Consider the following 14,611-nt stretch of genomic DNA (forward strand, 5'->3'; position numbering starts at 1 on the left):
TGTTTTATTGCTCAACAACATTAACTCGTGAACTGCAATAATTGTGTGTCTGCATTGCATGTGCATTAAAACAAGAAATTTCTTCACTAGCTTTGTAAGCATAGAATTCCTCGTAACATGGAGTAGGCATGCGCACAAGCCAAAATCCCCTGTTAAACCGAGAAATACACTTGACATTAGCGAAGAATTTTCTTTTTCGCAAGCGTAAATTCTTTGTTTACGGTAAGCAGAGCCAATAAAATTGGGCCCTATAATTGCACGACAAGCGCAAAATTTCTGCGCTAGCTGTGTAAGCTTAGAATACTTAAGTTGAGTACCAAAATCCCTTGCCAACCTGTAAAACGCTTGACAGAAACAAAGAATTCCTTGCGTAAGCTTCGATTCTTTGCCCTTGCGGTAAGCAGCTGAAATTACGGGCTGCCAGTGCTGACGTGGAGCACGCATGCGAACAAGCCAAAATCCCCCCCCCCCACTATCTTATGAAATACTCTTGACGTAAGCACAGAATTCCCTGCTTCCGCAAGCGTTGATTTTTTGCTTACGGCAAGGCATGGAGGTAGCAGAGCCATTTGAGCGAAAACCCCATCATGGGGACTTCCCGAAATAAGAGCTGTTTGCAGGCATATCACACTGATGATGGAGCCAAGGTTGATGCACTGCCAAAACAGCCGCAGTCAACTGTGAATTATTAAAGTTTGAAATCTCGTGTCTTTTTGCAAAGTTCAGATAATTGCTATGACTATGAGTGGCGTTCGTTCGCGTACATAGTGTAGGCTACACATTGTGTATTGCTATTAGGCTATTGCAGCATAGAGCCATGTTCTTATGTATTGCAGACATAATTAATACGTTACCACCATAGAGCAATATACAGTGCATACATGGTACACACACACTTCGTGGTTGTGTAGCTGAATTCCCACTGATGAATAATTCAGCGTCAAGTGCGTGGCAGCCAATGGGAGCGTGTATGCAAATCTATTGGCCTTTACCATCCTTGAAAAAAATTCGCGACCGGGGTCGACCCAGGGAGGCTAACAATACACGAAACGCACCCTGTGTATGTAAGCGATCCCATCCAAGCGGTCCTGGATAGACTGGCCGCTGGGGCCGATCGAAGCAAAGCCCCATCCCTGTGGTTTGTTTTGAAACCTCGGCGAGGGTTGTTGTATATGTAAACTGTAAATTCTTGTCTTGATCAGAAGACTATACGTGGCAACGCTTTTTGAAATAATCATAATTATACTGGGTTTGCGCGTATAACATACATATATAAGAACAGCTGGACATGCCAAAACGTCATGACCTATCTGCCCTATACGCTGAGTATATACAGACTTTCAAGAAAGATAGGTTATTGCAGTGATGAATTCTGAGACCCATTTATGTAGCACCCTAAATAGTTTACAAGGTGCTACGGAGCATTCAGCCAGGAACACCGGGTGAACCCCTTCTCATTTCGAAAAGTGCACTTGGTCCTTTTATATAAGCGTTATACACAACACATGACAAACGGCTTTTACGAAGCAAAGGTCAAAACGGCCGGGAATCGAACCCATACTCTGATGATCAGAAACACCAAAGTTTGAATTCAGTGCTCTTAACCGCACGGCCACGACACTTCACCACGACACTTTAGGCTTCTCTACACAAAATACCGAAGTTTTACAGTGTAGACACATACTTAAAGGCAGTGGACACTATTGGTAATTACTCAAAATAATGATCATCATAAAACCTTTCTTGATTACGAGTAATGGGGAGAGATTGATAATATAAAACATTGTGAGAAACAGCTCCCTCTAAAGTAACGTAGTTTTCGAGAAAGGAGTAATTTTCCACGAATTTGATTTCGAGACCTCAAGTTTAGAAATTAAGGTCTCAAAATCAAGCATCAAAAAGCACACAACTTCGTGTGACAAGGGTGTTTTTTCTTTCATTACTATCTCGCAAATTCGACGACCGATTGAGCTAAAATTTCCACAGGTTTGTTATTTTATGCATATGTTGAGATACACCAAGTGAGAAGTATACTCTTTGACAATTACCAATAGTGTCCAGTGTCTTTAACTAATAGCTTTACAAAACTTTGCAACTGTATATTTGTAAACAAAAAATTGTTAAACTGAATAGAAACGCCTCGAAACTAATAGACATGGGATAAATAACACCTGTAAAATGGTGAGCTGGGTTCATGGTGCTTGGGTGTCTAGTTTGATTCAGGGCACACAAAGCACAGTGTTTGTATTTACGTTTCTAGGTAACAAACACCTTGATGTCAGGACACATCAAGGACATCGGTTTATCATTTTTAACAACGTGACTTGCACAATTTAAGACAGATACCCAGTGGGTTTGTGCTATTCCCCATGGGCGAAAAGGTCTTTTTGATCGCCGGTGTGGATTGGAGTAATAGTGAATGTCACGTGAAGTAAGTTCCACCAATCAAATGACAAGGATCTGTATGTCAGTTATATAATATAAAACATTGTGATAAACGGCTCACAATGAAATAACATAGTTTAGTTTGGGAGAAAGAGTTAATTTCTCACTCAAATAATAAAAAAAATTTAGCTGCAGCCTTTTATTCGGAATCTGAAAGCACACAACGTAATGCAACAAGGGTGTTTTTCTTTCATCATTGTCTTGCAAATTCGATGACCAATTGAACCCAAATTTTCACAGATTGGTTATTTCATGCATATTGTTGGATACACAAAGTAAGAATACTGGTCTTTGACAACAAACGTGTCCAGTGAATTTCAAAAAGTGTGTTGGTTGACACTTTTTTACATCAATAAACTTGTATTGTTAGTAAGTTGCAACGATTAAAAGCACTTATTTGAGTGAGTTGAAACTATAAAGGCACTAAACTTGATATTTTAATAATATATTCATATGTGTATTAACATTTGTAGGATGTAGTATTTTATTGCGATTAAATTATTGTTGGAAAATGTTAACTTCACAACAATAGACTTGCATCGTACAGTGGATGAATTTATTTGGACCCCGGGTAGCATACACACATTAAACAGGAAAAGATGCAATAGACCTCCACCCCCCCCCCCCCACCCCAAGCAACAAGAAAAAGAAAACACAATGCTAACTTTATTTGTGTAGATTGAAATAGCTGCATGCATAGATCTAACCATGCCAGACAGCAGCACTGTTGTATTAATAGTCACTGTAGGACGTGTTCTATAACGAGGTCTATAACGTGATTACAACAAATATTTGCGTGTGAATGGTTAGACGGCAGTTGGTGTTCATGTTTATTCATGATTAATCGTTGGCGTCAGCCAATCAAAGTGTGCGCATTTTAGAAGGAGAAATCAAGATCCCGGGTGGTTGCGAAATAGAAATAGGAGATATCACAACTTCGTCTGCGATGCAACCGTTTGGGTTAACATTGTCTTTCTGAGAAGAACCCCAATCGTTATATGGAGAGCTGAACCTTTTATCAATTCGCGTAGACCGACGTTGTGTGTTCGTGTACGGCGAGCTATTTCATTGATGTGGAAACCCCATTGCAACTCTTTTTAAGTAACCGCAATATGATTTGACTCTTGAGCATACAGGGAGGGAAACTCAATACGAGAGAACCATGCCAGCGCGCACATGGAACAGTCTGCCCAGGGAATAGTACAATAAATATGACATCGTTTACAACGTTGTTTGTACCAAGGGCCGATACAATTCAACTTACAGTGTGAACATTGTCTCATTTTGTTGTGTTTTCTTACCTTAATAATTTCAACGGTTTTGCTAAAAACCTCTTGTTTTGGAGTGGTTGCATCACAAGACCAGCAATGCTATACATTTAAGTACAACGATTCATCCTGTCCGGAGTCTTGGCATTACTGGGGAATCTCATGCTACATGGTCACTGACACGGCATTTACCTGGGCAGATGCAAGAGACGAGTGTATAAACCTGGGCGGTGTTCTGGCGGTACCAAGCTCTGATCAAGAAAACGAGTTCACTTTGCAATTATCTGATGAGATAGTATGGATCGACTGTAATGATCGAGAGGTGGAGGGGAGATGGAAGTGCAAAGAGGGTAAGGTTGAGGTTGCTTACAGAATCTGGAACCCTAACGAACCGAACAACCACGGAGATGAAGATTGTGCGGCCTTCTATACTGCCTCATGGGGAAACCGTAAATGGAATGATGTGAGTTGCAGCAAAGTAGAGAGAGCTCTTTGCAAAATGGCTGGCAGACCAGTCCTTCACGTGTGACAATTTAAAGTTTTGAGTCGATGCAGATATTTTAAATCTAGGCATGTTAATGGAAAATTCGCCAGAGCTCAACTTATCCAACAGTTGCATGTGACGAAGAAGTTGTTGCTACTAAAGCTCATGCAGTTTGTAGGAGAAAGTCTCTAACATTCAGCAGAGGAAAACAAATATGGAGGAAACGAGAAAAAAAACAAGTACATACGAAGAGGACAACAACTGGTAAAAAGAAAAACAAATAGTTACATGTGCGATGACTTACACAGAAATGTTTTGATAAGAGTCTTGAAAATGTGTGGCGATGGTTGCTTGTTTGATGTAATTCCGTGATAAATGAGGTACAGCAAACCGACACTCTGTTCAATAAAATATGCTTTGATCGCAAAGGTTGGAATAACTAGGTTGTCTTTGTTTGCAGAACAGGCGATTACTGACAAGTATGAGGTGAGCAGATCACTATTAGGGTAAATTAACACAATTAAAGACTAACAGATGAAACAAACATTTGGAAAGAGGCGATATCCGAGTGCGTGAATGATGGCGGTATTTGTTTGTGTATAATATTCAATCAATGTATATATAATCATTTATTGTTACTTAATCGACGTAACCACTTGTAATCCATGTGACTATTGTTAACAGTTTTGTGGGCAGTCATCGACGCATGGTGGCGCGCTATATAATGCACACTCCTACCGTTTAATAAAACACGAACTAAGTCTACCCATTGCGAAATGTGTCTTTCCCAATTACATTTTCATCATTTAGGAGCAGTCCGTTTATTTTGGTCAGTCCGTTTTGTAATAAAAAAAATTACGAATTCAGCTAAAGCCTTTTATTGTGTATCTGAAAGTACACAATTAAAGCTGTGTAACAATGTTTTTTTTCATCATTCTCATGCAAATTCGATGACCAATTGAACCAAAATTTTCACAGATTTGTTATAAAATTATATGCATTTGTTCGGATACACCAAGTAAGAATACTGGTCAGTGACAAGAAACGTGTCCAGTGCATTGTATGTGTTGGTGTGCACTATTTACATCAAAATGACTTGTATTTAATAAGTTGAATATATTTAAAGCACTTGTTGGAGTGCGTTAAAACTATATAAGCACTAAACTTGACATTTTAACAATAATGTATTCATTTGTGTATTAACAATTTGAGGATGTAATAGTGTTATTACGATTAACTAGTTGGAAAATGTGAATTTCTAAACAATAGACTTGCATCATACAGTTGATGTATTTATTTGATTCCCATGTAACCTACACATACTAAACAGGAAAAATATGCAATAGAACACCCCTCCCCCCAAAAAAAAGAAAAAAAAAGAAAGAAAAAAAAAGATAGTTATTATATTTTTAAGGCCGACAAAACTGCATGCACATATCGAGTCATGCCAGACAGCAGAACTGACGTGTTAATAGTCACTTCATAACGTATAAGAGCAACCTTTGAGTAATTATATTCTGAGTGGTGCAGAAAATTTGAGACCTTGCCTGGGTAAAATCATGGTAAAATCAATCAACTCTCTGACGAGTGCATTTCCACACGTGCACCTCAACTCGATAACAACACCTTTAATCAGTGACAGTTCTCTTACTTCTTTCCTGTCCCTTTGTTCAGGGTGGCCTTGCTAGTAATGGCGCGCGCTGCACAATCAAGTAGTATTGGCAGGTCCGAATGACAAACCCCATACCGACAATATGATTGGTTAACTATTTTGGTCACAAAGCTGCAATCGCTGCTTATTGGTGTAGCTAGGTAGGCCACACCTTCATCGGTTGCCATGTTTATTCATGAGGTACTACAGTAAAGGGCAAGCTATTAATAAAGAGGAAAGCAATTAGGACTTGAAACTTTGCATGGTGGATATACGATATTGAAAGGTTTGCGGTAACACCATGTTATGACTATCTCTAAAAGAGTTCGGGTGGTGTGAGTATGATCTGATCTTCTTCTGGAGAGAGCTGATTCGTACTCTAACGCTTTCGGTACAACGCGCCCGTTTAATAGCGTCGATATGTATAATGTGTTCCTCGTATCGCTCACTGCATTGCTATTTAGCTGTTATTTTGGAGTGGTTGCATCTCAAGATCAGCAATGTTCCACTTGTATGAGTGATGGCGACGCATCCTGTCCGGAGTCTTGGCATTACTGGGGAAACTCATGCTACGTGGTCACCGAGACGAGATTTACCTGGTCAGATGCTAAACGGGAGTGTAGAAACCTGGGTGGTGTTCTTGGTGTACCAAGCTCTGATCAAGAAAACTATTTTGTTGTAAACTTCATGCCAGAGGATAGCATTGTTTGGCTTGACTGTAATGATCTAGAGGTGGAGGGGAGATGGAAGTGCAGAGAGGGTAAGGTAGAGGTCGCTTACAGAAACTGGTATGATGGAGAACCAAATAACCAAGAAGGTGAAGATTGCGCAGTTCTGGCTACGAAGTATGCACATAATCGAACCTGGGATGTGAGTTGCAGTAGACTAGAGAGAGCCCTTTGCAAAATAAAGGGCAGACCAGTCCTTCACGTGTGACAATTTAACAATATTGTAACTGGAATTCATTGCAGTAAACTGAAAAATTCCTGAGGTTAAAACGACATCAAATTGACTTTATAACAAAGTAATTTCCAGGGGCGGGATTGTCCAAGATAAGTAACTGTCATAACCATCGCTTAACATTTTAAAACGAGATGACTGCAATAAATGACTCAAACTGGAACCCGTTTGTTATATTGATTTTGATACAACTTGTAGTCAACAATTGGAGCTACTCAGTGGACTACAATGGGAAAAAGAGCCAATGTTCTGCGTGTCAATCCAAGATGATTTGGAAGAAGTAAAGAGCTGTGTATATCACATTGGGTGCTACTTCAGATGTTCAGTCATCAAATGCAAACTTGCTATGTAGGGCGCCACAAGGAGTGTCATGGCACTCATGGTGTCAACAATCTAGCTCTCCGCGTTTACAATTTACGTTTTATTGCCCGTTAAAGGCAGTGGACACTATTGTTAATTACTCAAAATTATTCTTTGCATAAAACCATTCTTGGTGACGAGTAATGGGTAGAGTTTGATGGAATAAAACACTGTGAGAAACGGCTCCCTCTGAAGTGTCATAGCTTTCGAGAAAGATGTATGTTTCCAAAATTTGATTTCGAGACCTCAGAATTAGAACTTGAGGTCTCGAAATCAACCATCTAAACGCACACAACTTCGTGTGGTAATGATTATTTTTCTGTCACTATTATCTTGAAACTTCGATGACCGATTGAGCTAAAATATCACAGGTTTGTTACTTTATGCATATGTTGAGATACACAAACTGTGAAGACTTGTGTTTGACAATTACCAATAGTGTGTATTGCCTTTAAATTAATATCGAACCGAGAGCCGATTAATTTTACCCAGGCGCCAATATTGCTCTGAGCTACTTTGTGGAATCGACCAATGGTTCCTTTGTTGTGTGTGTGGGTGCTGTGAGGTGCCGAATGGAGGCCAAAATAAGAGATCGTAATTTCTCCGGGCGTGCTTTCAAGCTTTTTGAAAATCACACCATGACAAGATCTATAGAATCATTACGGAGTAACGGAGTGCGTCACATGATTCCCGTCATGTATTGGGAATCTAAATTAGTATCGAGCCCCCTTGAATTGTGTGGGCGGCGCGTGAGTTACGTAGGTGTGTACGCTGTGAGTTGCAAAATGGAGGCCGAAATGATCAATCTAAATTTCTCTGGGCGTGCTTTTTCAAGCATGTGAAGATGGATTAATTATAAAACCGCGAGCAGATAAATGTCCATTACGGAGTATGTGCATGCACGGAAATTACGTCGCATCGTGTTGAACTTTCGGCACCGTAGCTTTCCTCGCTTCTGAGTGGCTTGGTTATAATGTGTGTTCATGTTTTATTCATGAGTCAATAACAGTCCAGCCAATCAAAGTGTGCGCATTTTAGCAGACGATATCAGGCGGGCTGCAAAAGAGAAAAAGGAGACCACAACTTGTGTGCGATGCAACCGTTTGGGTTGACTCTGTCTCTCTGAAAAGAACTTCATTTGTATCAACAGCGAGCTGTACCATATCTCGTTGCGTGTAAGCTGCCATTTTGGGTGTTCATCTTCGCAGAACTGTTCATCGGTGCATCAACATAAAGTGTTCACCCAAATCAGTTGGTTTGTTTTCCTTCGTCACCTTATATGGAGAACGGACCTCCAATTGTTACAAGTTAACAGGTCATCTTTGTAGATTTGTTGGACATATACAGGTAGACGTCAAAACTGCAACTTTAATTATGAATGACAAATATGTAGTCTTATAGTAACATCAACCTGATGGGAAACACTTTCGGTGTCTCAACTTCAACTACTAATCATCAAAACAACTATGATGGTTCAAAAATGGACAACTAATATACTAGGTAGAAATAATTAGTAGCGTCAAAATGTATGTTTTGCTCCTCGTAACGTTCACTGCATTGCTAGATAGCTCTTGTATTCGAGCGGTTGTATCTCAAGATCAGCAATGTTCTACTTTTATGAGAGACGACTCAACATGTCCAGAGTCTTGGCATTACTGGGGAATCTCATGCTACAAGATCACTGAGACGGCATTTACCTGGGCAGATGCTAAAGAAGAGTGCAGAAACCTGGGTGGCGTTCTGGCTGCACTTAGCTCCAATCAAGAAAACGAGTTTATAGCGCAAGTGGTTTCAGCTGATTGGATATGGATCGACTGTAATGATCTAGAGGTGGAGGGGAGATGGAAGTGCAGAGATGGTAACGTCGAGGTCGCTTACAGAAACTGGTTTGAAGGAGAACCGAATAGCGCAGGCGTAGGTGAAGATTGTGCGGTCGTAGCTACATGGGGAGACAAGCAATGGCATGATGTTAGTTGCAGCCGAAAGGAGAAAGCTATTTGTAAAATGGCTGGCAGACCAGTCCTTCACAAGTGAATAATTCAACATCGAAGCTTATGAGTCATGGTACTCAGTTGATATCAAGGTGCGTTTTAAAAGCAGTGGACACTATTGGTTATTACTCAAAATAATTATTAGCATTTTCCACAGGTTTATTATCTTATGCATATGTTGAGATACACCAACTGTAAAGGCTAGTCTTTGACAATTTCCAATGGTGTCCACTGCCTTTAAGTAACGTTTCTCGATCGGTGTATTCCTATCATGTTTTATTCATCTTATTCGCTACGGATTTTCGGCGATATCCCCAAAACGCAACCAGATTTTAAAATTTAACTTTCCATATGTAAGTTTTATTGAACACATCTTTACAATTAATTATAAGAGATTCGAAAGGATACAAAAACCCAAGACTTTGCCTTAAAATCTCGCGGCAAAGATTGATGTTGAAGAGATTTTCGTGATCTTGTCTTTTAGCCCTTCCCGGGTTCCGTATCACAGTCTGTTTGAAAACAAGTTTCTTTGTTTGCATAATTTCCAACTCGTTACTTCATATCATATTTTTATGCCGGCGACTTATGTGGCTGACCAAAATACACGATGGCATACGTCACTACTGAGTGGTACTTGAATAAACTTATTTCTGGAGTAACCCTGGCCGTATATTGCAGGTTTTAATATCAATATCAAGCGACGTGACTTTAATTAGCTTCGGTTTGTATCGATAGATAGAGTTTGTTGAGGCGTTTCCTTGACCTTATTTCCTGTTTGTCAGTATCTTGCCTTTGTCGATGGATTACAGATTTGTGTTACTCGTGGAGCGTACAATTGTTTGGAGGCTAAGTTTGTAGAGATTTTATATAATTTCCAATCCAGATAGAATACCAAACACGTTTGGTTTGTGACTAAAGCTAATTGGTCTATAACGTCATCACAACAAATAGTGGCGTGTGAATGGTTAGACCGCTGTTCGTGCTCATGTTTATTCATGAATTATCGTTGGCGTTAGCCAATCAAAGTGTGCGCATTTTAGAAGGAGAAATCAGGATCCCGGGCGGTTGCGAAACAGAAATAGGAGATAACACAACTTGTCTGCGATACAACCGTTTGGGTCGACTTTGTCTCCCTGAGAAGAACATCATCGTATGAAGAGCTGTATATTATGTTATTATATCGTGTCAGCTGCAGTTGGATGTTCATCTGAGAAGAACATTATTCTGAGACATTGTATCTTATTATGCCATATCGAGTAAACTGTCATCGTGTGTCCATCTTCGCTGTACGTCATTATTGTTACAACATTAATTTGTCACACCATTCAGAGAAGGTGACTCTACACCAACGAATCACCACTTATTTGAGAGTTTGTTCGCCCAGGCAGCTTGAGTATTTCCTCCGAAGCTTCCCAAGGGGTAAGGATCTCGAAACTTCAACACGGCAGAAAGGACATGTTTGTCAAAACCTAACATAAACTCATAAATGAAATACATGATGTGAGTCAAAAGAATAATTATCAACATCCATGCGACAGATGCAACCTTCGGTAAATTCTTCTGGATGGTCAACAGTTTAAACAGTTCAAATTTACAAATAGTTACAAATTAATCTGATGTCCACTCATCAACTACAGCGTCAACATGTTCATGTTCTTCATATTATTATTCACTGCCGTGCTAGAAAGCTGCTGTTTTGAAACTTCTCAAGACCAGCAATGCTATACATTTATGTATGACGACTCATCATGTCCGGAGTCTTGGCATTACTGGGGAAATTCATGCTACCAGATCACTGAGACGGCATTTACCTGGTCAGATGCTAAACGGGAGTGTAGAAACATGGGTGGTGTTCTGGGTGTACCAAGCTCTGATGAAGAAAACGAGTTTATAGGGCAATTAGCTGATGGGGTAGTATGGATCGACTGTAATGATTTAGAGGAGGAGGGGAGATGGAAGTGCAGAGAGGGTAACGTAGAGGTCGCTTACAGAAACTGGATGTCCGGAGAACCGAATGACGTGGACGATGAAGATTGTGCGTTCGTTACTCCAAGGGGAAACAATCATCAATGGTTTGATTGGAGTTGCAGTAGATCAGTGAGAGCAATTTGCAAAATGGCTGCTAGACCAGTCCTTCACGCTTGAGCATGTTAAACATTGAAGTTTCGTGTCGTCGTACTTTTAGTTGAAATATGTGTTGAAATGGAGAACTCCCTAAACCCAAAACGACACCAATGAGCGCTTATTGTTTAAACCAAATCGGTCCAACTCATAATTGTGGCATAGCTTCTGGTTGAGTTTGAAGTGGCAAGACATTTCAAGTACAGGGTGGTGTTGAACAATCCCTCCAGGGGAATCGAGTATTTATGACATTTATGAAGAAATATCATGCTTAGCAAATTGTTTTAATGGGCAGCTCTATGAAGTTGGGCCCGGATTCTTAGTGAGAACAAGTTTTCCGTGAAAGCTAATTTCACGAAATACTTGGTAATGTTTTCAGTAACAACAGCTGCGTCTGAAAGCAGTCTCGGTGTTCAAGATTTATTTTTTTTCCTGAAACTTTCTGAGTCCGTTGCGTATTAAAATAAATTACTGAGTTTATTATTGGTAATTACTCAAAAAAATAAAACCTTTCTTGATTACCAGTAATTGGGAGAGGTTGATGGTATTGAACATTGTGAGAAACAGCTCCCTCTGAAGTGACGTTTTTTTTCGAGAAAGAAGTAATTTTCCACACATTTGATTTCGAGACCTCAAATTTAGAATTTGAGGTCTCGAAATCAAGCATCAGAAAGCACACAACTTCGTATGACGAGGGTGTTTTTTCTTTCACTATTATCTCGCAACTTCGACGACCGATTGAGCTAACATTTTCACAAGTTTGTTATGTTATGCATATGTTGAGGTACACCAACTGTGAAGACAAATCCTCGACAATTATCAATAGTGTCCACTGTCTTTAGGAACAAAGTACAGTAGACACCAGGTGCAGCAGTTCTTGCTTTCATTACATTTCTTTGTGTCAATTTAGAATTCTAATTGAAATTTGTGTTGTTACGGTGTGTACTAGACAGTACTCAGAAACTTTATGACGTATTAATTCAGAGCAAAAATAGTGTCAGAAGTTTTGGAACGCTGGGACTTTGCTAAGATCATCCCATAACAACGATTACTTTTGTTTAGTAGACACTATAGTGGTTGCTTTTATCAAACCTCTTGTGTTAAAGGCAGCGGACACTATTGGTAATTACTCAAAATAACTGTTAGCATAAAACCTTACTTGGTAACGAGTAATGGGAGAGGGTGATAGTATAAAACATTGTGGGAAACGGCTCCCTCTGAAGTTAGCTAGTTTTCGAGAAAGAAAAAAAAAGGAATTTTCTACGAATTTGATTTGGAGACCTCAAGTCTAGAATTTGAGGTGTCGAAATCAATCATCTAAAAGCACACAACTTCGTGTGACAAGGGTGTGATTTTCTTTCATAGTTATCTCGCAACTCCGATAACCAATCGAGCTAAATTTCTTACAGGTTTGTTATTTTATGCATATGTTGAGATACACCACGTGAGAAAACTGGTCTTTGACATTTACCAATAGTGTCCATTGTCTTTAAATCAATGAATATTTTTTGTGATCTATAGTCGTACAGCTTGTAGTGTTTGTAAAGTCAGTCTAACAGATAATTAAGAAACAAAATGATTATGTTTATCAGAATTGATGTTGTGATGTTGTTGTATCAGACAGTACTTAAATGTTTCACAAAACGTATTATTTAAAATGTTTAAAACAATCGCTATGACGGTCATATTGGCTTTATTTATTAGTTAGTATACAAAAACAACGGAACACGTTTTATTGTTCTCAAAAGGGTTGCGTTTGTGTTAAACACATTCATGTTTAAGTTGCTGCAATCATTTGCTGATTTGTTTTTAACATGCTATTTCCCCCACTTTGTACATTATGTCAGGCAGAAATTAGAAAAGAATAGGGAACCACCAACATGAACTTAATGAAGAATATCAAACTGAAACTAGAAATGTTTTCATGTGAAAAAAAGGGATTTGTTTCTCTTAAACATCAGTCAAAATGAGAACACATTGGTCAGGTTGTTAATCATCTTCTTGTGAGCAATTAAAGTGAAAATTGTGAGTTATTGTAGTTTTAAGAGTGGAATGGGAGGAATATTATCGCAAGGTAAAATTTTGACTGTTCCATTTCACTCGGCTTCGCCTCGTGAAATGGAACAGTCCAAATTTTACCGAGCGATAATATTCCTTCCAGTCCATGAATAAAAGCAACTCAATATTTATTTTATATAACTGACATATAGATCTCTGTCATTATTTTGATGTATTTTAAAAGTTACGTAGAACATTATGAAAAAATCACACAAATTACTGACAACCAAAAGTAATATAGTAACAATGCACAAATCGGATCACAACCTTTTGCACAGTGCTCCTATGTTTTACCAGCGGCGCGGCGGTGCTGTACTGCTCAAAAACATTGGGAACAAGGATGATCCTAACTGTTGAATGGGAAATGCTATTCCCCATGGGCGAATAGGTCTTTTTGATCGCCGGTGCGGATGGGAGTAATAGTGAATGTCAAGTGAAGTAAGTTCCACCAATCAAATGACAATGATATGTATGTCAGTTATACAATATAAAACATTGTGATAAACCGCTCACATTGAAATATCATAGTTTGGGAGAAAGAGTTAATTTCTCACTCAAATAATAAAATACTTCAGCTGAAGCCTTTTATTCGGCATCTAAAAGCACACAAAGTAATGCAACAAGGAATTTTTTTTTTTATATTCTCTTGCAAATTCGATGAACTATTGAACTCAAATTAATTTCACATATTTGTTATTTTATGCATATGTTGGGATAAACCAAGTAATATTACTGGTCTTTGACAACAAACGTGTGAAGTGAATTTAAAAAATGTGTTGCATGGTTGACACTATTTACACCAATAAACTTGTGTTTAGTAAGTTGAAACTATTTAAAGCACTTGTTTGAGGGAGTTTAAAACTAGAAAGGCACTCAACTTGATATGTTAATAATATATTCATATGTGTATTAAAAATTGTAGTATGTAATAGGTAAGTGTTATTGTGATTTAATTAATGTTGGAAAATGTGAATAGACTTGCATCGTACAGCGGATGGATTGATTTGGACCCCAGGTAGCCTTCACACATTAAACAGGAAAACATGCAATAGACCCCCCCCCCGCTAATTTCATGTTTTTAGGTTGAAATAGCTGCATGCATAGATCGAACCACGCCAGACAGCAGCACTGTTGTATTAATAGTCACTTAAAGGACGTGTTAGAGCATCCTTGGCATTAATATCAAATTAATATATTTTTCTGAGTGATGTAGGAAATTTGAGACCATGACCGGGTATAATAAATCAACTCACTGAAGTGTGAAGCAACCTAT

The 14,611-nt window shown here is 38.9% G+C and overlaps 3 protein-coding genes across 3 annotated transcripts; all 3 read left to right on the forward strand.

Annotated features, from left to right (window-relative positions):
- Positions 1 to 3,882: 3,882 nt before the first annotated feature.
- LOC117299656 (perlucin-like protein) lies at positions 3,883 to 4,242 on the forward strand. Its single transcript, XM_033783204.1, has one exon. The coding sequence runs from the start codon at positions 3,883 to 3,885 to the stop codon at positions 4,240 to 4,242; it is 360 nt and encodes a 119-aa protein (XP_033639095.1).
- A 4,450-nt stretch (positions 4,243 to 8,692) lies between these two features.
- Positions 8,693 to 9,202, forward strand: LOC117299657 (low affinity immunoglobulin epsilon Fc receptor-like). The gene has a single exon (XM_033783206.1). It carries the CDS (start codon positions 8,693 to 8,695, stop codon positions 9,200 to 9,202), a length of 510 nt encoding a protein of 169 aa, XP_033639097.1.
- A 1,688-nt stretch (positions 9,203 to 10,890) lies between these two features.
- On the forward strand, positions 10,891 to 11,304 carry LOC117299658 (perlucin-like protein). The gene has a single exon (XM_033783207.1). It carries the CDS (start codon positions 10,891 to 10,893, stop codon positions 11,302 to 11,304), a length of 414 nt encoding a protein of 137 aa, XP_033639098.1.
- The last annotated feature ends 3,307 nt before the right edge of the window (positions 11,305 to 14,611 follow it).

The sequence above is a fragment of the Asterias rubens genome, chromosome 14, assembly GCF_902459465.1.
Source record: "Asterias rubens chromosome 14, eAstRub1.3, whole genome shotgun sequence".
Taxonomy (NCBI): domain Eukaryota; kingdom Metazoa; phylum Echinodermata; class Asteroidea; order Forcipulatida; family Asteriidae; genus Asterias; species Asterias rubens.

Bases quoted from the DNA above. Each gene is read 5' to 3' on its own strand.
- LOC117299656 (XM_033783204.1), top strand. From the start codon at position 3,883: ATGGTCACTGACACGGCATTTACCTGGGCAGATGCAAGAGACGAGTGT.
- LOC117299657 (XM_033783206.1), top strand. From the start codon at position 8,693: ATGTATGTTTTGCTCCTCGTAACGTTCACTGCATTGCTAGATAGCTCT.
- LOC117299658 (XM_033783207.1), top strand. From the start codon at position 10,891: ATGTATGACGACTCATCATGTCCGGAGTCTTGGCATTACTGGGGAAAT.